This window comes from Grampus griseus, assembly GCF_964374135.1.
Source record: "Grampus griseus genome assembly, chromosome: 3".
NCBI classification, from domain to species: domain Eukaryota; kingdom Metazoa; phylum Chordata; class Mammalia; order Artiodactyla; family Delphinidae; genus Grampus; species Grampus griseus.
The window spans coordinates 94546804-94563874 of NC_139019.1; the positions used below are offsets into that span (position 1 = coordinate 94546804).

The 17071-nt window shown below is 37.5% G+C and overlaps 1 protein-coding gene across 1 annotated transcript in view; it reads left to right on the plus strand.

Moving 5' to 3' along the window:
- The window catches only part of LVRN (laeverin), a gene marked incomplete at its 5' end in the record, with an annotated part of 86562 nt that overhangs the window by 10885 nt on the left and 58606 nt on the right, over positions 1-17071 (plus strand). The window contains one exon of the mRNA XM_082650895.1: positions 16653-16795. Coding sequence (XP_082507021.1) covers positions 16653-16795 — 143 coding nt within the window. The remainder of the gene's footprint in view (positions 1-16652; positions 16796-17071) is intronic.

Sequence of the window (17071 nt, forward strand, 5' to 3'; positions counted from 1 at the left end):
GTTGTTCATAATCACTAACCCCAATTAATAAATACACACCTTTGGGGTCTCTTTCATTAGGGTGATATTATACCGTTACTAGCTATGAGAATTTTTAAATATGTACCTCTTCATTTACTGTGTGCAAGATATATGTACGGTATAAGATGGATGTGAGAAGTATGGGATCTAACTCCATAAAAACAACTTAAAAACATGACAGTAATATCACTGTTTGCAGATGACATGATACTATACATAGAGAATCCTAAAGATGCTGCCAGAAAACTACAAGAGCTAATCAATAAATTTGATAAAGTAGCAGGATACAAAATTAACGCACAGAAATCTCTTGCATTCCTATACACTAACGACGAAAAATCTGAAAGAGAAATTAAGGAAACACTCCCATTTACCATTGCAACAAAAAGAATAAAATACCTAGGAATAAACCTACCTAAGGAGACAAAAGACCTGTATGTAGAAAACTATAAGACACTGATGAAAGAAATTGAAGATGATACAAACAGATGGAGAGATATACCGTGTTCTTGGATTGGAAGAATCAAGATTGTGAAAATGGCTATACTACCTAAAGCAATCTACAGATCCAAAGCAATCCCTATCAAACTAGCAATGGCATTTTTCACAGAACTGGAACAAAAAATGTCACAATTTGTATGGAAACACAACAGACCCCAAATAGCCAAAGCAATCTTGAGAACAAAAAACGGAGCTGGAGTAATCAGGCTCCCTGACTTCAGACTATACTACAAAGCTACAGTCATCAAGACAGTATGGTACTGGCACAAAAACAGAAATATAGATCAATGAAACAGGATAGAAAGCCCAGAGATAAACCCATGCACATATGGTCACCTTATCTTTGATAAAGGAGGCAAGAATATACAATGGAGAAAAGACAGCCTCTTCAATAAGTGGTGCTGGGAAAACTAGACAGCTACATGTAAAACAATGAAATTAGAACACTTCCTAAAACCACACACAAAAATAAACTCAAAATGGATTAAAGACCTAAATGTAAGGCCAGACACTATAAAACTCTTACAGGAAAACATAGGCAGAACACTCTGTGACATAAATCACAGCAAGATCCTTATTGACCCACCTCCTAGAGAAATGGAAATAAAAACAAAAATAAACAAATGGGACCTAATGAAACTTCAAAGCTTTTGCACAGCAAAGGAAACCACAAGCAAGATGAAAAGACGGCCCTCAGAATGTGAGAAAACATTTGCAAACAAAGTAACTGACAAAGGATTAATCTCCAAAATATACAAGCTGCTCATGCAGCTCAATATCAAAAAAACAAACAACCCAATCCAAAAATGGGCAGAAGACATAAATAGACATTTCTCCAAAGAAGATATACAGATTGCCAACAAACACATGAAAGAATGCTCAACATCACTAATCATTAGAGAAATGGAAATCAAAACTACAATGAGGTATCACCTCACACCAGTCAGAATGTCCATCATCAAAAAATCTACAAACAATAAATGCTCGAGAGGGTGTGGAGAAAAGGGAACCCTCTTGCACTGTTGGTGGGAATATAAATTGATACAGCCACTATGGAGAACAGTATGGAGGTTCCTTAAAAAACTGCAAATAGAACTACCATATGACTCAGCAATCCCACTACATATCCCCTGAGAAAACCGTAGTTCAAAAAGAGACATGTACCACAATGTTCATTGCAGCACTATTTACGATAGCCAGGACATGGAAGCAACCTAAGTGTCCATCGACAGATGAATGGATAAAGAATATGTGGCACATATATACAATGGAATATTACTCAGCCATAAGAAGAAACAAAACTGAGTTATTTGTAGTGAGGTGGATGGACCTAGAGTCTGTCATACAGAGTGAAATAAGTCAGAAAGAGAAAAACAAATACCGTATGCTAACAAGTATATATGGAATCTTAAAAAGTAAAATCGTTCTGATGAGCATAGGGACAGGACAGGAATAAAGACGCAGATGTAGAGAATGGACTTGAGGACCTGGGGAGGGGGGAAGGGTAAGCTGGGACGAAGTGAGAGAGTAGCATTAACATATATACACTACGAAATGTAAAATAGATAGCTAGTGGGAAGCAGCAGCATAGCACAGGGTGATCAGTTGTGCTTTGTGACCACCTAGAAGGGTGGGAGAGGGAGGGTGGGAGGGAGATGCAAGAGGGAGGGGATATGGGGATATATGTATACATATAGCTGATTCATTTTGTTATATAGCAGAAAGTAACACATCATTGTAAATCAATTATACTCCAGTAAAGTTGTTAAAAAAAAAAATGACAGTACTAGAGGCACCTCTTTTTCTTATTGGCATAAGTCGATTGAGAGGGTTTAGACTGTGTTAAAAAAACAAAATTCAACTGAGTACATGTATTCAGTGATGCATAAATCAGGCAGCATCCCATCTAGCAAATAGAAAGGTGCTCCCAGGAGCTGTACAAAATGAAAGACTTTTATAGGCAGAAGGGGGCAGGACAAGGAAGTCATACTAGCAAAGACTGATTGTTCAGGGCAAGGTCACCTTTCTTTAGGGGTGACTGTGGTCTATCAGACATATAACCTCACTAGTGCTGACTAGGTAATTCCAGGTTGAGTTGGTTAAGATTCCATTCCTGGGAGAAGGGGAAACTGTAATTAAGTATCAAGTCTCAGTTTGGTGATGTGGGGCATAGTACCAATGACTCCATTTTGGGCCTGTTGTCTTGTTTTTAACAAATGAGATCTTTTAAGTTCACTGTGAAGAAAACGTCTTCCCTTTGTTTGAAAAGTCTGAAGGTCAAATCTACATTAGAAATGGCAACCCTTGCTTAACCTTCTCATAGCACTTTTGAGAGAATGTGCCCTACACAGGCCATGCTCTGTACCAGTGACCTTCTCTCCATATTCCTGTTCCAGCTTTCTTATGATTACTATTTACATGATGTATCTTTTCTTAACTTTTACTTTTAATCTATATGTGTCTTGATAATAAAAGTGAATTTCTTATTGAAACATAGTGTTAGGTCTTACAGTCTGACAATCTCTGCCCTTTAGTTGGGGTGTTTAGACTATTTACATTTGATGTAGTTATTGAGTTGATTGGATTCAAATCTACCATCTTGCTATTTGCTCTCTATTGTCTAAACTGTTTTTTATTTTATTTTTCTCTTCTTTTGGATTGAGTAGTTTTTAATATTCCATTTAATATTAACTTGGCTAATTAGCTATGTCTTTTTGTGTGTGGTGAGGTGAGAAGGAGAGCAGGAGGATTGTTCTAAGGTTTACAATATGTGTCCCAACTTATCACAGACTACATTCAAATGGAACTATACCCACTTTACATATAATATATAAATCTTAGAAGAACATGTTTCTGTTTTCCCCCTCCTATCCTTTGTGCTACAGCTGCTACACATCTTACTTTTACATAGGTTATTAACCCTACCATATACTGTTATTGTTCTTCCTTTAAACAATTAATTACTTTAAGATAAATTTTTACAAGAGAAAAAATTTTTATTTACTTACATATATACCATCTCCAGGGCTCTTCATTCCTTTGTGTACATCTAAGTTTCCATGTTATATTATTTTCTTTCACCTGAAAGACTTTAACATTTCTTCAAGTTCAGGTCTACTGGTGATAAATTCTCAGTTTTTGTCTGTCTGAAAATTTTTATTTTTCCTTCATTTTTGAAAGATATTTTTGCTCAGTATAGAATTCTAGATTGGTGGGGTTTTGTTTTTAATTTCAGCAGTTTAAGGATGTTATTTCATTGACTTATGGCTTGAATAATTTCTGAAGAGAAGTCTAGGGATTTTAATTTTTGTTCCTCTGTATGAGATTTGCTCTTCTGTGATAATCATATGATTTTTCTTTTTTAATTTGTTACTATGGCAAATTATACGGATTGACTTTCTAATATTAAACTAAGTTTGCATTGCCATGATAAATTCCACTTGGTCTTGATGTATTATCCTTTTATATTTTGTTGCATTCAACTCACTAAAGTTTTGTTTATAATTTTTGCATCTATGTTCATGAGACATATAGACTTGTGGCTTTTTGTTTTGTTTTGCTTTTTATCTTGCAATGTCTTTGTCTGGTTTTAGTATCAGAGTAACACTGGCTTCAAATAATAAATTTGGAGGTATTCCTTCTTTAATTTTCTGGAAATATTTATGTAGAATTAGTATTATTTCTTCCTTAAATGCTTGGTTGAGTTTCACCAATGAAGCCACCTGGGCTTGGAGCTTCTTTGTGAGATGGTTTTTAACTACAAAATAAGCTTCCTTAATAGATATAGGACTATTCAGGTTATCTATCTCTTTATGAGTGAGCTTTGGTAGTTTAAGTCTTTCAAGGAATTTGTCCATCTAATCAAAGTTGCCAAATTTATAAGTATAAAGTTGTTCAAAATATTCCTTTCCTCTTGTTATTTTAATATCTGTAGAATCTGTAGTGATGTCACCTGTTTCTTTCCTGATATTGGTCATTTGTGTCTTCTCTCTTTGGGGAGCTGGAGCCCTGGTTCTGTTACCACTCTTGTCCCTTACTAGTTGTCTAACCAGTTGCATAAACTCCCAGGGCTTCAGCTTTTACATCTGTAAATTAAGAGAGTGGAGCTCTGTAAAGTCTCTTCCACTTCTGATAGTCGATAACTTTGACCTGTCTGTCTAGAGATTTATCTACTTTTTTAATCTTCTTGTAGAACCAGTTTTTTATTTCATACATTTCCTCTATTTTTCTGTTTTTTATTTCAATACTTCATTCATTAATCTTTATTATTTCCTTTTTTTGCTTTGGGCTTCATTTCCTTTTCTTATTCTGTTTTCTTAAGGTGAGTGCAAGGTCATTGATTTAAGATCTTCTTTCTCCTCCAATATAGGCATTTAATGCTATAAATTTCCCACTAACTACTGCTTTAGTGACATGCCACAGATGATGTTATGTTGCTTTTTCATTTTCATTCAGTTGAAAATACTTTCTAATTTCCCTTTTGATTTCTTCTTTGACTCATGGGTTACTTAGAACTGTTCTATTTTGTTTCCAAATATTTGTGCATTTTCTCATTTTTTTAATTGAACCCCTGATATTTTAAATTTTATGTTGCTGAATGCTGCATTTTGTTATATTGCTTTAACGAATGATGGCCTTTTTTTGAATAGGCACATAAATTTATGTGATCTTTTGGTGATCCTTTTGATCCTTGTTTGATCTCTTGAGTCTTGTGTTTAAGCACTTTTAGAGTGGATCTAAAGTCGCCTTTACTCTAGGGCTACTTTAGTTCACTACGCAGGCATTACCCTTCTGGTCTCTGTTGAAAAATCCAAATATTCTGGAGATGTCTATACTCTGGTTTGTGGGAGCTTGAACAACTCCTAGCACTATGTGAACTCTGGGAATTGTTCAGCTTTCCCCTCCCTGGTAGCTGTTCTTTCCCTGACAGATTTTCTTTGCTTGACCTTCTGAAGTGCAGATTACTATTTGACCAAAGACTCGAGGGGGATTCTATACAGATTTCTGGGTGTCTTTCTCTGCATACCTACTCCTCCTTTATAGTCTACCCTGCAAATTCTAGCTATCTAGGTCTCCGTGAGCATCCATCTCTGCCTCCTCAACTTAGTGGGACAACTGAACTCTGTTTCAGTTCTCCTTCCCTGTGCTGCAGTTTAGAAATCACTTCCAGATAGAAAGACAAGGTGATTGTAGAGTTCAACTTCTTTGTTTCTCTTCTCTTGGGAATCACATTCCTGTGCGTCCTGTTATCCAATGTCTGAAATCAGTTGTTTCATATATTTCATCAGGTTTTTTAGTTGTTTTCAGCAGAAGGCTAATTCTAGCCTTTGCTGCTTCCTTATGCTGGAAATAGAAGTCTTATCATCTCTCGGTAATGCTATTAATTATGAAGTTAATCCTCAGTCATCTTCATGATATCTTACTCTAATTTTAGTATTTGTGACATTATATACTTCAAGCAGGCAGTGCATGGAAAAGACCCTGGGCTTGGGAGCTGGAGCCCTGGTTCTGGTACCATCCCTACCGCTTACTAGTTATCAAATCAGTTGCATAAATTTCCTGGGTGTCAGCTTCCCCATCTGTAAACTAAGATGGTGGAACTCTCCAAGGTCTCTTCCAATTTTGAAATTCAATGAAAGAGAGAATGTATGAGAGAGCAGACAACAGAAACAAGAAGAACTACAATCCTGCAGAATGTGGAACGAAAACCACATTCACAGAAAGATAGACAAAATGAAAAGGCAGAGGGCTATGTACCAGATGAAGAAACAAGATAAGACCACAGGGGCTTCCCTGGTGGTGCAATGGTTGAGAGTCCACCTGCCAATGCAGGGGACACGGGTTCATGCCCCGGTATGGGAGGATCCCACATGCCACGGAGCAGCTAGACCCGTGAGCCATGGCCGCTGAGCTTGTGCGTCTGGAGACTGTGCTCCACAATGGGAGAGGACACAACAGTGAGAGGCCCGCGTACTGCAAAAAAAAAAAAAGATAAGACCCCAGAAAAACAATTAAATGAAGTGGAGATAAGCAACCTTCCAGAAAAAGAATTCAGAGTAATGATAGTGAAGATGATCCAGGACCTTGGAAAAAGAATAGAGGCAAAGATCTAGAAGTTGCAAGAAATGTTTAACAAAGACCTAGAAGAATTAAAGAACAAACACCTAGAGAATTAAAGAACAAACAAACAGAGATGAACAATACAATAACTGAAATGAAAAATGCACTAGAAGGAATCAAAAGCAGAATAACTGAGGCAGAAGAACAGATAAGTGACCTGGAAGACAGAATGGTGGAATTCACTGCTGTGGAACAGAATAATGAAAAAAGAATGAAAAGAAATGAAGGCAGCATAAGAGACCTCTGGGACAATATTAAACATAACAACATTCACATTATAGGGGTCCCAGAAGGAGAAGAGAGAGAGAAAAGACGCAAGAAAATATTTGAAGAGATTATAGTTGAAAACTTCCCTAACATGGGAAAGGAAACAGCCACCCAAGTCTAGGAAAGGCAGAGAGTCCCAGGCAGGATAAACCCAAGGAGAAACACACTGAGACACATAGTAATCAAATTGCCAAAAATTAAAGACAAAGAAAAATTATTAAAAGCAAAAGGGAAAAATAATGACAAATAACATACAAGGGAACTCCCATAAGGTTAACAGCTGATTTATCAGCAAAAACTTTACAAGCCAGATGGGACTGGCATGGTACATTTAAAGTGATGACAAGGAAGAACCTTCAATCAAGATTACTCTACCTACCAAGGATCTCATTCAGACTTGATGGAGAAATCAAAAGCTTTACAGACAAGCAAATGCTAAGAGAATTCAGCACCAGCAAACCAGCTGTACAACAAATGCTAAAGGAACTTCTCTAAGTGGGAAACACAAGAGAAGAAAAGGACCTAGAGAAACAAACCCAAAACAATTAAGAAAATGGTAATAGGAACATACATATCAATAATTACCTTAAATGTGAATGGATTAAATGCTCCAACCAAAAGACGTAGACTGGCCGAATGGACACAAAAACAAGACCCACATATATGCTGTCTACAAAAGAGCCACTTCAGACCTAGGGACACATACAGACTGAAAGTGAGGGGATGGAAAAATATAGTCCATGCAAATAGAAATCAAAAGAAAGCTGGAGTAGCAATTCTCATATCAGATAAAATAGACTTTAAAGTAAAGACTATTACAAGAGACAAAGAAGGACACTACATAATGATCAAGGGATCAATCCAAGAAGAAGATATAACAATTATAAATATATATGCACCCAACATAGGAGCACCTTAATACATAAGGCAAATGCTAACAGCTGTAAAAGAGGAAATTGACAGTAACACAATAATAGCGGGGAATTTTAACACCTCACTTACGCCAATGGACAGAGCATCCAGACAGAAAATAAATAAGGAAACACGAGCTTTAAATAACACAATAGACAGATGGATTTAATTGACATTTGTAGGATATTCCATCCGAAAACAGCAGATTACACTTTCTTCTCAAGTGCACACAGAACATTCTCCAGGATAGATCATATCTTGGGTCACAAATCAAGCCTTGTTAAATTTAAGAAAATTGAAATCTTATCAAGCATCTTTTCAGACCACAATGCTATGAGATTAGAAATCAATTACAGGGGAAAAAATGTAAAAAACACAAACATGTGGAGGCTAAACAATATGTTACTAAATAACCGAGAGATCATTGAAGAAATCAAAGAGGAAATCAAAAAATACCTAGAGACAAATGATAATGAAAACACGATGACCCAAAACCTATGGGATGCAGCAAAAGCAGTTCTAAGAGGGAAGTTTATAGCAATACAATCCTACCTCAAGAAACAAGAAAAATCTCAAATAAAAAAATCTAACTTTACACCTAAACGAACTAGAGAAAGAGGAACAAACAAAACCCAAAGTTAGTAGAAGGAAAGAAATAATAAAGATCAGAGCAGAAATAAATGAAATAGAAACAAAACAATGGCAAAGATCAATAAAACTAAATGCTTGTTCTTTGAGAAGATAAACAAAATTGATAAACCATTAGCCGGACTCATCAAGAAATAGAGGGAGAGGACTCAAATCAATAGAATTAGAAATGAAAAAGGAAAAGTTACAACGGACACCGCAGAAATACAAAGCACCCAAAGAGACTACTACAAAAAACTCTATGCCAATAAAATGGACAACCTGGAAGAAATGGACAAATTCTTAGAAAGGTATAACCTTCCAAGACTGAACCAGGAAGAAATAGAAAATATGAACAGACCAATCACAAGTAATGAAATTGAAACTGTGATTAAAAATCTTCCAACAAACAAAAGCCCAGGACCAGATGGCTTCACAGGTGAATTCTATCAAACATTTAGAGAAGAGCTAACACCCATCCTTCTCAAACTCTTCCAGAAAATTGCAGAGGAAGGAACACTCCCAAACTCATTCTATGAGGCCACCATCACCCTGATACCAAAACCAGAAAAAGATACTACAAAAAAAGAAAACTACAGACCAATATCACTGATGAATATAGATGCAAAAATCCTCAATAAAATACTAGCAAACAAAATCCAACAACACATTAAAAGGATCATACACCATGATCAAGTGGGATTTATCCTAGGGATGCAAGGATTCTTCAATATACACAAATCAGTTGATGTAATATACCATATTAACAAATTGAAGAATAAAAACCATATGATCATCTCAACAGATGCAGAAAAAGCTTTTGAAAAAATTCAACACCCATTTATGGTAAAAACTCTTCAGAAAGTGTGCATAGAGGGAACCTACCTCAACATAATAAAGGCCATATATGACAAACCCACTGCAAACATCATTCTCAATGGTGAAAAACTGAAAGCATTTCCTCTCAGATCAGGAACAAGACAAGGATATCCACTCTAGCCACTCTTATTCCACATAGTTATGGAAGTCCTAGCCACAGCAATCAGAGAAGAGAAAGAAATAAAAGGAATCCAAATTGGAAAAGAAGAAGTAAAACTGGCACTGTTTGCTGATGACATGATACTATATAGAGAGAATCCTAAAGTAGCCGCCAGAAAACTACTAGAACTTATCAATGAATTTGGTAAAGTTGCAGGATACAGAATTAATGCACAGAAATCTCTTGCATTCCTATACACTAACAGTGAAGGATCCGAAAGAGAAATTAAGGAAACAATCCCATTCACCATTGCAACAAAAAGAGTAAAATACGTAGGAATAAACCTACCTAAGGAGGTAAAGGACCTGTACTCAGAAAACTATAAGACACTGATGAAAGAAATCAACGATGATACAAACAGATAGAGAGTATACCATGTTCTTGAATTGGAAGACTCAATATTGTGAAAATGACTATACTACCCAAAGCAATCTACAGATTCAACGCAATCCCTATCAAATTACCAATGGCATTTTTTGCAGAACTAGAACAAAAAATCTTAAAATTTGTATGGAGACACAAAAGGCCCCGAATAGCAAAAGAAATCTTGAGGGGGAAAAAAAATGGAGCTGGAGAAATCAGACTCCCTGACTTCAGACTATACTACAAAGCTACAGTCATCAAGACAATATGGTACTGGCACCAAAACAGAAATATAAATCAATGGAATAGGATAGAAAGCCCAGAGATAAACCCACACATCTATGGTCAACTAGTCTATGACAAAGAAGGCAAGGATATACAATGGAGAAAAGACAGTCTCTTCAATAAGTGGTGCTGGGAAAACTGGACAGCTACATGTAAAAGAATGAAATTTGAACACTTCCTAACACCATACACAAAAATAAACTCAAAATGGATTAAAGACCTAAATATAAGCCCGGACACTATAAAACTCTTAGAGTACAACATAGGCAGAACAGTCTTTGACATAAATCACAGCAAGATCTTTTTTGACCCACCTCCTAGAGTGATGGAAATAAAAATGAAAATAAACAAACGGGACCTAATAAAACTTACAAGATTTTGCAGAGCAAAGGAAACCATAAACAAGATGAAAAGATAACCCTCAGAATGGGAGAGAATATTTGCAAACGAAGCAACTGACAAAGGATTAGTCTCCAAAATGTACAAGCACCTCATGCAGCTCAATATCAAAAAAAACAAACAACCCAATCCAAAAATGGGCAGAAGACCTAAATAAACATTTCTCCAAAGAAGACATACAGATGGCCAAGAGGCACATGAAAAGCTGTTCAACATCACTAATTATTAGAGAAATGCAAACGAAAACTACAATGAGGTATCACCTCACACCAATTAGAATGGGCATCATCAGAATATTTACAAACAACAAATGCTGGAGAGGGTATGGAGAAAAGGAAACCCTCTTTCACTGTGGGTGGGAATGTAAATTGATACAGCCACTATGGAGAACAGTATGGACATTCCTTAAAAAGGTAAAAATAGAATTACCATATGATCCAGCAATCCCACTATTGGGCATATACCCAGAGAAAACCATAATTCAAAAAGACACATGCACCCCAATGTTCATTGCAGCACAATTTACAATAGCCAGGTCATGGAAGCAACCTAAATGCCCATCGACAGATGAATGGATAAAGAAGATGTGGTACATATATACAATGGAATATTACTCAGCCATAAAAAGGAGCAAAATTGGGTCATTTGCAGAGAAGTGGATGGACCTAGAGACTGTCATACAGAGTGAAGTAAGTCAGAAAGAGAAAAACAAATATCACATATTAACGCATATATTTGGAATCTAGAAAGATGAACCAGTTTGCAAGGCAGAAATAGAGACACAGATGTAGAGGACAAATGTATGGACACCAAGGGGGGAAAGTGGGGGGTCGTTGGTGGTGGTGGTGGGATGAATTGAGAGATTGGGATTGACGTATATACACTAACATGTATAAAACAGATAAGTAATAAGAACCTGCTGTGTAAAAACAAAATTAAATTAAAATAAAATAAAAACCAACCGAAATTTAAGAAAAAAAAGAGAGAGCGAATGTATGAATCCTATTCTTGTGCAGTATCCTTTAGGAATACTTGCATCTCTGATCACCCCATTTCCTTTTTAAAAGATAAGAAAAAATACGGTAGTATTTAGAGAAATGAAAATAGAAAAATCAAGAGGTGGGAGCGGCTTGTTAGTGTCAAATGCCTGAAGAAAATTAAGATCTTTATTTGGGACAAATTAAGGTGGAAAGAGCATGATCAAGGTCAATCATTTTGTGCAGGTGTCCAAAGAGTGAGCAGTGAATTTAAAAAGACTCCCTTCCAGTTGCTGTTTATGCAGGAAATCTGGCACAGTCCTCAGGGTATGACACACAAGAGAGAAATTTGAGTAATATTAGGAAAGAATTTAGAAGTCTCAAAACAAGGTCAGTGAACTCAAGTGCCAAGCACATGATATCGCTGGTGTCACAGAGAAAAGAGGTCAGTTCATTACCTTATAGAGCTGTTGAACCCACACATTTTATGTGGCTGAGCAGTTTTCTCTGGGAGATGGTTTGCTCATCAGAGGTTTAGATCCTGTATCTTTTGAAAACAAGTGTAACTAGCATATTGAAATACCACACCTCATAATTCAGTAAAAATGCAATCATTTTTCTCCCACTGTCCTTTTACAATTTAGTCTCTGGGATAATAGCTCTTGCTCCTGCATGTATACTCTAGCAACCCATAATCTCCTGCTAATTCTTAGGTAATAGATGATCTATGGTCACTAAGTTACAAACATTATCCAGATGCAAAAAACTTAGGAAATCCGGTCCTGGGTGATACTCAAAACTTTGAACTTAAGTTGCTGTTAAATCTCCCTTTTTCTTTCTCCAACCTCACTTCTCCGAGCTTGGGCTGACTTCTGGATAGAAGCCTGCAGTGACATAGAGGGTAGTGGTCTTTCCATCTCTCTGCCTCCTATTTCTAGTCCTCCCCTTCCATCTTGAGCTGTTATTTAAACCCTACCAGGTCCAGTGGGACTAGTGGAGACAGGGAGAGGCAACACACAGGGCAGCTCTTATTTGAACCAGTACTCTCATTGCTTGGTCTCACTCTGGTCTAGCAGATGCCTTTTTCCCTTGAGATGTCATTTTCTTGGACTCCTCAGAGCTTTCTCTTTCTCTTTCTCCTACAATTCTCTTGTCCCTGAAGGTTGCTTCTCTTATTTCTCTGTTCTGATTGTCACTTGTAACTCCTTCCTCGGCCCCTAGACACACAGTAGTGCATCTCCAAGCTCCTCCAGGTGGCTCAATTGGACAGAATCTAAGATTCTGTCTCAGGGCCCACGGCTTTTCCAAGGAACACTCATACATCCCTTGCCTGGGACTGATGTGCGTCCCAAGGCAGCAGCACTCTCCTGGTTCTGGCTCCAAAACAGTCAGTATAGATTCCCACCTGATAGGAGTGGGAACTCCAGCCAGTGTCAATTTCAGCTTTCTCAGGAGTGAATTGGGTACCAGCCTCTAAGTCCCTCAGCCTTAGGAAACACTTCCACTTCTCTGTGAGGGATTTTCTCCCCCTGTCTCAGGTTAAGAGGGTTGCACCTCCTCCCAACTCCCTGAGTGCAGGAGGACATGGCAACATAATGTCCCTCCCCACCAAGGAATCTCTCCTCTGATCTCTTTTATCTACATTCTCTGACCCTTCTTCTGTGTCCTCGATGTAGCTGAGAAACCCAAGAGTGGCTTGAAGGTTCTTGAGGCCATTTACTTTCAAAATCTTCATAACATGGTCTGGCATCTTTGTTTGGAATTTTACATCTATTATGTTTTGTCGTCTGGTGGAAACTTCAGTTTTAAGATCGTATTACACAAGTAATAAACAAACATGATTCACGGGCCAATCCAGTGGTGTAACGTCCGTCTTTACTAAACATTTTGGTATCTGAGTGTTGTTACTGTGTTAAAAAAAAATCAGGGCAGACAACTCTCTAAAGAGTCTTACTTAATCCTTGACCAGCTACGTTATTTAGCACTTCTTAACTAGAGCTGTAGGCGTATGGAGTTCATAAAATAATTTGGAATGAAATACTGTACTGAATGAATATTTTTTATGTGGTAGTAGATGGATCCCCAAGGGCATCACGTGTCTTGCCTGCTAAGACCTTTTCCAGCATAAGAAAGTGGTGAGCCCACCATTCTCTTGCTGTACAAGAGGGCAGGAAAGTGGCTTTGCAATAGTGAGCCACTAGGAGACAAATTCTCCCAAATGAACTCCCTCACCGGCTGACCACTCTAAACCCAGACTTCATAGGCACCATAATAACATGTTTCTGTGAGGTTTGAAGGGAGGAAGGATATCCTTACAGGGTTGCTTGAGTCCAAAGCAGAGAGAGAAGGGAAATAAATATCAGCCTTGGGTCCAGATGTGGCATAACCAGATTGTGTGTGCTGCCGGCTGGCCCTGACCTTTGGAGTTAAGATTGAGAGCCAGAAAGGCTGTGTGTTGTAGGGATTTTTCTCTTTTTGTTTGCTTGTATAACACCAGGGAGGGAAATAGTTGAGTAAAAGCCAAGTGTTTCTTTCATTTCACTTCTCTGGAGACCTTAATCATGGAATTGGAAGGACTTGCTTGTTGCTTCATTTGTTAAAGCAGTGACTCCCTAAGCTGGTGTCTCCTCGCCTTTTTAAACCTGCACGTTTGGTGAGCATGAAAGTTTCCCACCTCCTTGAAGAGGCTGATTTTCTCCCTCCTCCCCACCTTGCCACCTCCTTGAGAGTCACATGCTTTGGGGAGTTATGGCAGCAGAGATGTCATCAAGCTGTACTTTCTATAGTTTCCATTACAAAAACAACAGGCATGTGTTGGCTTCCCAAATATATAAGCATGTATTATATACTTGAATGCACTTTTTCACTTTACATTGCACTTTTCATGCTAACAGATCACCATTTGTACAAAGTGTCCCTGCGATTTCAGGAGGCTCACAGATCTGCTGAAGGCCAGGTATGAAAACTCCCAAGGGGACTATTTCTCTTCATCCTAGATGACTCAGTCATGGCCACCTCAAGGGCTCTTTTCTCCATCCTGTTGGAGCCTTTATCTCTGTTGGAATCAGTTTTAGAGCTCTAAGTGGACTTAGAGATCATCTAGTCCCATCCTGCATTTTATAGAAATGGATGTCCAAAGAGTTTAAGCAACTTTCCCAAAGTTACACCACTGTGTTTACACTGCAGATCCTGAGCAACTACTCAGGTTGCTGAATTCCCTGCTCATCTTTCTTTTTACTGTATTGTCAATTGCTTGAATCTTCTGTACTTTATCCCATCCCTTTAAAAGATACCAACCAATACTACAAAACAAACAAATGCCAAGGTGGCAAACTCTGCAAAATACTTCATGTTCTTCTGTACATACTAACATCAAGCTTCCTTTACTTTATAGTGCCTCCACGGCTGAGAAAATAGTTATTTGCCATGAACCCATATTTTAGCCAAGTATTTTAAATGATACAGAAGAAAAAATACATAACCCCTAATTTCTCATAGTTTAAAATTAATTGGGGAGACAAATGTGGTTCATATTCAGCTTGTGGCCACCTGTGATCTCTGGAAACTTTTTTTTTTTTACAATGTTGTGTTTAATTTCTGCTGTACAGCAAAGTGATGGAACCTTTTAAAATGCATTTGTAATTTCCAACCCTCCACCCTTACTCTGTAACTTATTCTTCCTTGAATTCTTCTGTAGTTCATCTATATCAAGAATAATCTGTGAGATTGGAAGGAATATAGGCGAATTCACAGGTCATTTATTGCTACATGTAGTTACTAATAATATAAAAGCTCATTCAGCGATGAAACATAGCTAGTGTCATTTTTTTCTAGATGGGGAAACGGGCTCAGCAAGACTACGTGACTAGTTCAGGGTTGCTCAGCCAGCGGTAGATGGAGCAGAGTCTTGCAGCCAAAGTGGCTGCTTGTCAGAGGCCACAAGCCCCCTTTCAGCCAAGAAAGCAAGAGTAGAATAAAGTAGGGAAAAGCAAATAAAGCAAAATACGCTCATTGAAAATTACGGTTTTGTCACAGTGAGGTTTTGAGCACATCAAACTAGCTGACTGTGAAAAGCTTTTGAACATGCCTCCTGTTGTGTGTGCTCTTCCTAAAGCTGTGTGAAGTTTTATGTGAGCAGGGCCCTTATCATGGTGGAGGAGGGATTTACAGAGGTGAATAATGGATAGACAGTGCTCTCAAGATATCTGTGTTGAATTCTCCTTTTATCTAAGGACTGGGCCTGAGCTGGGGTAAACGCATGAGAGACATTAAGTCTCAGCACCTTCGGAGAAAAAAAGGAATTTATCAACCACAATTGTCATCTAAAAGCAGTTCCCAGGTCACAGAGTCTTGGAAAATGGGATAACGAGACTGCAGGTTTCTTTGGAGGAGAAAGTTGTTTGATAGGACCCATGCTCTTGTCAGACTCAGGCAGTGTTTACAGAGGATGAACCTGGAAATCTTGTTTGCTCAGGGTACTCTTGTCCCTAAGCTTTTCCCTATAAATCACCAGTGCATTGTGGGATCGTGTCACCTTTTGTATTTTTCCTTGGAGATGGAGGAAGGAGCAGTAGGGATTCAATAAATCCATCCACATGTAAATGAAAATTGTTTTGTTCAGTTGGGATGTGTCCATATTGTTTAGCCCCAAGGATATGCAAAATAAACCTTTTTAAAGTTTTCAACCAGGAGAAAGAGGAACATGTGAGAAAAAGATAAAAAACATACATTCTTCTTTTGACTTGCACTTTGATGGAGGATGAAAGCAATAGCCCATCCCCAAAGAAGTAATCCTAGTTTTAAAAAATCCTTGGTTCTCAAAAGCCTGGCATTGCATGTTTGTTATATTTGTTCCTATTTTGTTTGTAAATGGTTTTAAAGGCATATGATGTAATGAAGTAAATGTTATTTTGCAGTTGAAAATTAAAGAGTTCTTTTGTATTTTAGGTCTTACAGGAATTCTCAGGGACAGTGAGGACTGGAGTGTGTTTGTATTATGGGGAGGGCAGTGAGGAAGATGAGGGGAAAACATTACAGCTCCTTCCTGAAGATAATTATAAGCCATAGTCCCTCAATATATATATTTTTTTGCTTCCTCTGGTTTGAAACAAAAATAGATTTTTCCCAAAAATGTATTTCAGGGCCCTCTTAGCATCTCAGATGGAACCAACATTTGCCAGGAATGTTTTCCCTTGTTTTGATGAGCCAGCTCTGAAGGCAACTTTTAATATTACAGTTATTCATCATCCAAGTTATGTGGCCCTTTCCAACATGCCAAAACTAGGTAAGTAATGTTTCCTATCATTGTATATGTATACATGTACATATATGTATATGTGTATATATATATATAATATAATTATATATACACATATACATATGTATATATAATGTTATATATTATATAATTATATGTTTAATTATATATTTGTATTTATATGTCTTTATATGAATTATATATGTGTATATATATTTAACTCTGTAATAGATTTTATATCAGTAGATTTTCTGGTCAATGTGTTGAGAGTGTGTTATGATTGTAGTATATTATAACCAGGGA